Source organism: Trachinotus anak, unplaced genomic scaffold, assembly GCF_046630095.1.
Source record: "Trachinotus anak isolate AG129_WGS33_773 ecotype Australia unplaced genomic scaffold, CSIRO_AGI_Tana_v1 ptg000008l, whole genome shotgun sequence".
NCBI classification, from domain to species: Eukaryota; Metazoa; Chordata; class Actinopteri; order Carangiformes; family Carangidae; genus Trachinotus; species Trachinotus anak.
The window spans coordinates 11,433,998-11,443,100 of record NW_027273859.1 but is presented as its reverse complement, the minus strand read 5'-3'; the positions used below and the strand labels follow the sequence as shown (position 1 = coordinate 11,443,100).

At 39.8% G+C, this 9,103-nt stretch overlaps 1 protein-coding gene across 1 annotated transcript; it reads left to right on the top strand.

Annotated features, from left to right (window-relative positions):
* Nucleotides 1-4,691: 4,691 nt before the first annotated feature.
* Nucleotides 4,692-7,556, top strand: ela3l (elastase 3 like). Its single transcript, XM_071482597.1, has 8 exons — nt 4,692-4,807; nt 5,036-5,124; nt 5,338-5,435; nt 5,762-5,890; nt 6,221-6,357; nt 6,697-6,842; nt 7,232-7,384; nt 7,500-7,556. Exons 1-8 carry the CDS (start codon nt 4,768-4,770, stop codon nt 7,515-7,517), a joined length of 810 nt encoding a protein of 269 aa, XP_071338698.1. The 5' UTR covers nt 4,692-4,767; the 3' UTR covers nt 7,518-7,556.
* Nucleotides 7,557-9,103: the final 1,547 nt, after the last annotated feature.

The following is a 9,103-nucleotide window of genomic DNA, read 5'->3' as shown; positions in this document are numbered from 1 at the left end:
TGTGGGTTTGATGAGACAAATGCAGAGGATTTATACAAGCCGTGAGGAAAACCTTTGAACCTTTAGGCCCTGGCATAACTGAGGAAGTAATCTCAGGCACTACGCCCCTACAGTGTTGACTATATCATTAAACCAATGATAAAACTGACAAGAAAGACAGTGGCTATTGTTTCATGATGCAGGTCACTGTTTGCATTGCGTGACATAGATTAATGTAGATTTCTTGATGTTAACAAACAGAAAAATACATTTGGTACATTTGTCCTGCATCTGTTCGAAAAGGAACACACCAAATCAGAGCCACACAGTACATGCTCAAAGTATTATCCTATGTTTGTATTATGTTATTAGTGGCAGTAGTTGTGCTAGTCTTTGTTACTATGGTTATATACTATATACTGTATACAGTAATGTTTCTGCAAATGACCTTTAGATTACATACAGCACTTAGTCCATGTAATCTCTGAACATTTGGTGATTTTATCTAATCTCACCCCACAATGCCATCTTCTGCAGTTTGTGTTACACTGTGATCATGGTTCCTACACGTTGAATCAAATTACATAAACTGTCCATAATTACTGCAAATGTTAAACTACCAGTTGTGATAACTTTAGCCCTGTGGAGTCTGAAAATTCATTACTTAGGCTGAGTGATCAAAAGAAAGTTCGCAATAGACATAACTGCTGTTAAAAAAACGTATACTCAAACAAAGGTAATGAGGACTTCTTTTTTTTTTTTCAAAGACCACTTCAGACTTAATTGGCTGTAAAATATTCTGTCAATGTGTCCAATTGTGATAAGCATTGCTTTTAAGTTCCATGACACTGTGTGGTGCCCAAGTCCCCAAGTAATCCTGCATATAGGGAAAACAGGCCCCATAAGTCTCAAGTTGCTATGGTGGTTCCTAAACCAAATTAATATGAATAACAACCTGTAGTGGACACTCCGTATGTAAGTGACTGTCCACTATCATAGCTTTTATTTTTCACCTTTTGTCCCTGATTTTCCATCATGACACATATGTAATGTACTGAGCAGAAGGGGGAGGGAGGGAGGAAATACTACAGCGACCCTTTGTTAGGGGGGAAACCTTCTGTTGTTTATATATACATACATACATTTACATATACATATATATACATATATATATATATATATATATATATATTTTTTTTTTTCCTTTTTATTTTCCTTCTTCATTTTCCATAATGAAAATGTAGACTGTTTTCCTGTCCCACATCATGCAATCAAATTCTAATAAAACCAGCTTGACAAAAAAAAAAATGACTATGAAGGACTCTGCAGAGATTTGTGAATAACTGTGAGACAGGTCCCAGGGCAGAAGAACACGACTCAAAAGAAGAACACTAATGTACAGAAAAAGACAAAATAATAAAAAATAAAGTAACAACAGTTCTTTGTAAAACTAATAAAAATGACAACCGTGAACAAGACAGTACAAAGGGTAGACAAAATGATATGAAGGTCTCCAACACCAATGAAGAGTTTTATAATGACAAATCTGGTTGGGGTATTATTGTAAGGTTAAGAGAAAAAAAAATAAGGACTCAAATATCTCTTATTTTTTGTGGTTGCAACATTAGGTCAATATTTTGATAATTTATTTGTCACAGAAACGCAGAGAGGATATTATCCAGAGAAAACAGAAAACAGGAACTGTAAATTACAGGCACATGAGCATACCAGACACAAACTCTATGTCAGACAGGTAACATGTTCAAACAGTAAACAGTTTTTAACACACTATGTTGTGAGACAGGCTGCACCTAGTCCCACTACTCCCCTGCTACTTTTCCCATCTCAACATGAAAGAGTGGAAGAATGGAAACCTGGCAAGTACATACAAGACCTGTAGGAAGACCAGTCGGGTCATGATGAGCTTATGAGATTGAATTAAATCAGTAGTTCCCAACCTGGGAGTTTCAGAGGCATGACAAACCCAAATGATGAGAAGCAGCACGTTAAACCACAGTAAACAAAGGCATCAGAATGAAATAAACATATGCACTGACAACTGAAACACGAAGGCAGGGAAAGCTGTCTGTTAACATCAGTAGGAAGGATAACGACAAAAGCAAATCAGCAGCAGACAGCCAGTGTTTGGATTTACTTTAGCCCTGCGGCTCGAAACACACTGCCTGTGGCAAATAAGGCAGCCACTGAAAAATATGGCTGTATATTTTTTAAAGGCAAAAAACCTTAACAATATGGACGTTAGTGGGCTCAAAATGGGCTAAACATTAGACTGTCGCTACAAATCAAAAGATCCAGCCGGCTGTGCTTAGACATATCACATACCAGTGGTGGTAATGTTGGATACAAAGAGGTATGCAAGGGAAATGAGTTAAAAACCATACAGCTGACTGCAGCCAAAAGCACCTACCTGCCACAATAATATTTATACATTATTGTTAAATCTCTCTCCTTTGCTCCTTTGCCACATGGGGAGTTGCTGTGGTCAGTACAGTGTTTACTGCACCAAAGTGATAGAGACCTGCCATAAAGCTCACGTGGAGTGTCATTCAGAGTTCAGTGGCTGTTCTGATAGGGAAAACAGGCTGAAGTGTACCTGTTACAAACCCCAGAGGGGGGTTTAGTCATTGCTCAGCAATGAAGCTAGTGAACCTCATCTCACAACATGACAGACTCCATCTGACTGCAATATAAACGTGTTACAGCGGTAAGGAGCAGATTTTGGAGCTCAGAGGTTTTAAGCTTGATATGAACGGTTGTTGATATTTCAGCTCAGGTTGAAACGGTGTGCAGTAAAAACTGCATTAACTGACACCACTTATTTTAAATCATCTGATTTTTTTCTGTTTAATGTAGTTATATCAGTTCAGTGCATATCTCAGTTTATTATCTTGTGTCATCTGGCCGATATAAAAATTTAAGAATGAGGTTTAATTAGAAAATAGAAAAGAGAGGCATCTATTCTGGACACTGCCCTGTCATACGCCTAACAATGTTTTACATATTTGAAGAGTAATTTTAATTTAGCTTTCAATTAGTTGCATTTTGCATTTGCAGAGAAGCTCACACACCCATGGCACACACACATAAGTGCACTTGGACATATACCTTCAAACATTCATGTTTGAAGGTATATGTCTAGTTTGTTTTGTTGCTGGAGTTGCCTTTCAAGTGTTTTTAATTCATCCAGTCCAACATTTTCACCAGTCTGTAAACTGCAGATGGACCGCTCTAACCAAACAGATTCAGCTGTTATAAGCTGCATAGTGTTCTCTGCAGTGAGTGAAGGGCTCTAACTATCATTTTCAATGTCAACGTTTTGACTGACCTCTTTTTCAGGTGCTGCAGCTCAGTTAGATTGAGAATTGATTTCCTAAATGACTCACTTTACAGAGTTTGGATGTAGTTTCTTGCAGCAAACGGACACAAAATATTGCCCTGAATGTTTCTCTTTTGTAAAAAAATGTAACTCAGGTTGGTGTCTAAAAAGACAAATTGTCCCATCTAGTGGTGAACCGGGAAACTAAATGATTCATGAACAAAAAGTCCAGTCTGTCATCTGAAGTAGTTTGATCAAAATGTTCCTTTTATTTTTCAAATACTTTGTATTACAGCACAATGTTCATTTAAAGAGCTCACAGATCAGACATAAAAAATTTTGGCCCAATGACCTGATTGAGTTTAAAGTGATCTCAGGTTCTCTCATCAGGAACATCTTTATGATCATTATATACAAGTCTTCAACTATTAATACACTGGCCATTACTCAACACCTTTTCTACTGACTCTACATGTTTGTGCCACCGTAACACCTAACCTTTATTGCATCATTGAATATTACTCAAGCAGCCTTTGACAGATTTACAATGTCTGCATGCTGAGTCACCTCAGGCCTGCACACAATGACATTTTCATACCTCAGGAGTTGTGTCTTTGTCCTCCAAGTCTCATAACTTATCCAAGTTCTACTCATTCAAGTTACAACCTCGTGATACACTGGGTCATTTGACTTCATAAACACACTACACAGAAAAATGTTATGAATGAATGTTATGAATAAATGAATATGTACATGTGTATAAATGTGTTGAGTGACATATTTGATCATACATATAGTCATTCAGTGTATCTCACTTTCCTGGCACTGCAGGATTCACTGCAGAACAGTGTACTGTGTTGTAAGATGCCAAAAAGAGTGTGGTGTAGCTGTCAATATTTTCTGCACCACTGACACCATCTGTTTCTCGTTGTCCTGGTTATTTGTCATAGTAATAACTCTTAGTTTGTTTTTTGTTTTACATTGCGGAGAAAACAGGTCAGTGCCAGTGATCCAGATGTTGGTTTCCCATGCTGTTATGCAAGCATTTAATTCCAGGTTTCAGGGAAGAAATTTTGTCCTGGAGAGGAGTAAAGGTAAAATGCAGAATATGATGTGGAGGTTGTTGTCTGGAATGCACCTTCTGCATTTACGTACAAACACATTTTCTGCATGTATGCATCTGAAAGCTGTTGAACACACACATCCGATGCATGGTAGTGAAGCATACATACGTGAAGGTCATGTGAAATGTCCCAGAAAACACACCTGTGTGATTCGTCAGCCATCCAGTTGCACTGACCCTCATTACCATTGGTCCTTCGTCATTCCCTGGAGGCCATGACAAACCAATAGGAGTGTGTGTTCCCACTTTCAGAGCGGGTGTCGCCTGTGGTGGAAAGTTTAAAAGACACTGTGTGTCCTGCTGTCCCTCAGCAGAAGCATCAATCAACATGATCCCCATTGTGCTGGCCTCAGTGCTCATTGCTAGCGGTAAGAACATCTGGCATTTTCTAAATTTGTGTGTAATTGTTTCTAGGTGTTTTCAAAGTTGTGTGAGTGAGTGTGCATGCTTGCATATTACCACACAGGGAGCCAGCACTCAGTTCTCTGCAGTTCTTTACTGAAAAGATAAATGCAGTGCAGTTTGTGCTTGGAATAAAAGCACTTCATTGCTCTCCTACTCCTCCTCACACTCATGACTGTCTCCCCCTTGTTCAGCCCTTGGGTGCGGCACCCCTCCCATTGAGCCCCTGACTTCACGTGTGGTCAATGGAGTAGATGCCAAGCCCCACAGCTGGCCCTGGCAGGTATACTAATACATACACATCTGTCAGTGTTTTTATATTTACTGGCAAACATTATGGGCCCTGCATCTGGTTATTAGCTGCCAGACCCAGTGGCTATTGAAAATTCTTTGCTCAAATGCTTGTTTTTGAATTAAAATGGCAAATTATGCCATCCATGTGCACATCCACAGCCTGCTTCTTACTGTATCCTTTATGTTCTTTTTTTGTCTCCAGATCTCTCTGCAGTATGAGAGGGATGGTGAATGGAGGCACACTTGTGGGGGATCTCTGATTGCTGCCAACTGGGTCATGACTGCTGCTCACTGCATCAAGTATGAGCAACAGAAGAACATAAACACACAAACACAAAAAAACACAACCACCAGTATACACATCTCCAAATCACACACAAACAGATCTGTAGTTGAAAGTACAGTACTTACTCTGCTCCACAGTACTTGCCTTATTCCAGACTCTAAACCCTTCTTAACCCAAGTAGAAATGGATATTGGACAAGTTATTAAGTCAAAAAGTTTAAAACTCAAGTGACACAGAAAAAAAGTACATTTAAGGTCATCAGGGGCGCTGCCCAGTTCAAATCCGCACCAAATCTTCCGTCTTCTTAATTTGGTCCTCAACAGTCTGTTCTGTCCCGCAGCACCAAGCTTTCCTACAGGGTGTTTGTGGGCAAATACAATCTGGTTGAGGAAGAGGCTGGCTCCAAGGCAATCCTGCCTGAGAAGATTATTGTCCATGAGAAATGGAACCCCATCTTTGTGGCCTTTGGGTAAGACAAGCACCACGTACAGTACAAATAGCAGACTGAGTCTCCTTGCTGTGACATATAGTCCTTCATAATCTCATCTGTTCTGTGTCGAGGTGACAAAGTGCACACTGGCTCAAGTTCTATTTATTCACTTTGGTCCAGCTCATTTCTTTGACACAAGTTCTCCATCTTCATTCATCTCAAATCCCTTGTTCACCTTCAAATAAGCAACTAAGCTTAAGTTGATTTATTAATATATATATATATATATATACTTGATAACCCAAGGAAAGAATGCAAAAATACAGATTTCTCTTTCTCCCTCTCTCTCTCTTTCTTTCTCTTCTGTAGTAACGACATTGCCCTGATCAAGCTGTCAGAGTCTGTGACTCTGAGCAGCCAGGTGCAGTTGGCATGCATCCCAGCTGCTGGCTCTGTGCTGCCTAACCTCTACCCCTGCTACATCACTGGATGGGGCAGGCTCTACAGTAAGTCACTGTTTGTGGAAGGCTTGGCTGTGTTTATGACCCTGTTATTGTATTTCTTTTTCAGCTTTGCACCTCTGAAATGTCTTAACCTTAGTGTCCTTTAGCACATTCAGCTTGTGTGAAAGTTTGCGATTGGGGTTTCCCAGGAAAACCTCCCAAGTTCAGATGAAAATCACATGCATTAGGTATTAGCTTAAAGTTTTTTTGAAGGAGATTACTTTTAAATTGAAAATTTGGGTGGGACGGTGGCTTTGGCGCTTGGGGAAATGCTGTACAGCAGCTCTGACAGACAGCTTGTGTATGTGAATGATTCTAATAGACCCTGCCTGTGTGTTTTAGCTGGAGGCCCCATCGCTGATAAGCTGCAGCAGGCTTTGATGCCTGTGGCTGACCATGCCACCTGCTCCCAGCCTGACTGGTGGGGCATTGCCGTCAGGACCACCATGGTGTGCGCCGGTGGGGATGGAATCGTGGCTGGATGCAACGTAAGTTTGTTTTCTGTGTTTATTTTCAATTATGTGTTTTCAGCTATTTCTTCTGTCTTTCCTTTTCTTTTTTAAAGAATTATTACTTACACTGTGAGGGTTGCACAACCTGTTTTGGCAATACTGTACTCAGTTATGCAACCAAAGCAAATCTGAATATAAATGCAGTTAGTGTGTTCAAATGAAGACATGACCAAAGAACAAGAGGGGGATTTTTTTTTTTATCATACTCAGTGTTATCTAGCCGCCAAGATACAATGTTTCTTGTGTTCCCATTATACTTGGAGAAACACTGCAATTGTGATTCTCACAGTTACACCTTACCAGTCCTCCAGTACGTCCACCACATGAATAAAACACAAGCCCTCCACCTCTCTTTCTGTGTCCAGGGCGACTCCGGTGGCCCCCTTAACTGCAAGAACACTGAGGGTATCTGGGAGGTCCACGGCATTGCCAGCTTCGTCTCTGGCCTTGGCTGCAACTATGAGAAGAAACCCACTGTCTTCACCCGTGTCTCCGCTTTCAACGACTGGATCGACAAGGTAAAAAAGACACACAAACAGAATTAAACATTGTTTTGAATTAACATCTCCAGTTGACGTAACGCTGTTTCCTTATTTAATTTTTCAAATAATGACTAAATATCTGCTTTCCCAGGTCATGATGAATAACTAAAGAAGATGAAGTGCCAATAAAAATACCCAGGAAACTGCATTTGTCTTTTCTGTGATGTGTTTGTTTCACTTCCCACCAGATTCACATCCAGATGAACAGTAAATGAATCATGGGCCTTATTTAGCCACATTAGAGACACTGGCTCTGCCCTGCCCTTGGAGGTTTGCTTGAAAAAGAAACAATGTCAACAAAAGTCCAGCAGGTGTCCTCATACACTCATGATAGGGAATTGGTTCTGACAGCTTTCCAAAACAGGACACTGTGCAGAATTACCAATGTTTCTGCCTGGAAACCAACAAATTGATGTGATTCACTGCAAATAGTCCACACAAAACAAGTAGGTGATTCAGACAAAACTGCCCATCTATATGTCAAATACCATCAAGTTGCATATTGGATGATTAGAGTAAATGGTGTGTGTGTCACTATGAAACAGCTTCTTCACATAAAATATGAATCTAATATCCCTGTTTGAAAACCGACCTGGTTTAACTCCATGCCCTCTCAACAGGCGGCCTATATGACAACCATAATACTCAGCTGGGAAGTCTATCTTTCCTCATGATAACAGTACTCAGAAAAAGGCTAGAATGGCAAAGTTGAGATTAACACTTCTGTCAGTTTTTTTTCCACCCTGTGATGAGGATGAGAGAGTAGAGGGGGAAAAAAAATTAAGAAAGAAATTAAATTGCCTCCGACCTTCTCCTTTTCTATCTCACTCCCTCTCCTTTCTCTGTGTCTCATTTGCAAGGCTCACACGCAGACGCACACTGATAAGTTTTGACAGGGTAATGGAGGTGTGCGAAGGTCTTTATTGACATGAAAAGCAGTGATCAGACATGACACGTCCTGCAAGTGCAAGTAATAACGATTGTGTGTGTGTGTGTGTCTTTTGTGTGCCTGCATGCATGTGTGTGTGTATTTATAAACAGCAGGCAGTAGAAGAGAGACACAGGGAGCTTCACTGAGTCTCAGCGGTTCTCTCGGGCTGTATCTGAGTGCATTTCTCTGATGTGATGAATCACACTTCTGAAGCAGCTTTCTCAGGAGTATCAGCCTGTGATCACTGATAACTATCCCGTCTTAGCTCTCATGTAGAGCTGCTCCCTGACTAATTCAGGCTGACTGTGACAAAAAGTGAAGGGATCCCTGAGTATTAACTGTCTACTTTCAATTACATCCACTGAAATAAATCTACACAGCACTTTGCTTTGTTACACTGCACAATACTAATAATGTAACAAAGAATTAAAGTTGAATTATTTGATACTGAGTTCAGTAATTCATCAAAATTGAATAAAATAACTAGGTTAAAAAACATAATTAAAGCTATTGATCTGACTTGCAATGTCTTGAAATGATTCCAGCTGTTACAGAGGAGTAAAAAGTGACATATTCTACCTGGTGCTGAAATCATTATATTGACCAAATGTAATAATCTATAAGATAACTGCAAGATGAGCAAACTAAAATTGTAACATTATAATCAGTGTTATTGATTTTTTTTTTTAAAAAGGACATTTACTGGTCCCAATCTAATGTAATTAAACTTGAAACATCACGTTTAATTACATTTTTGACTCATT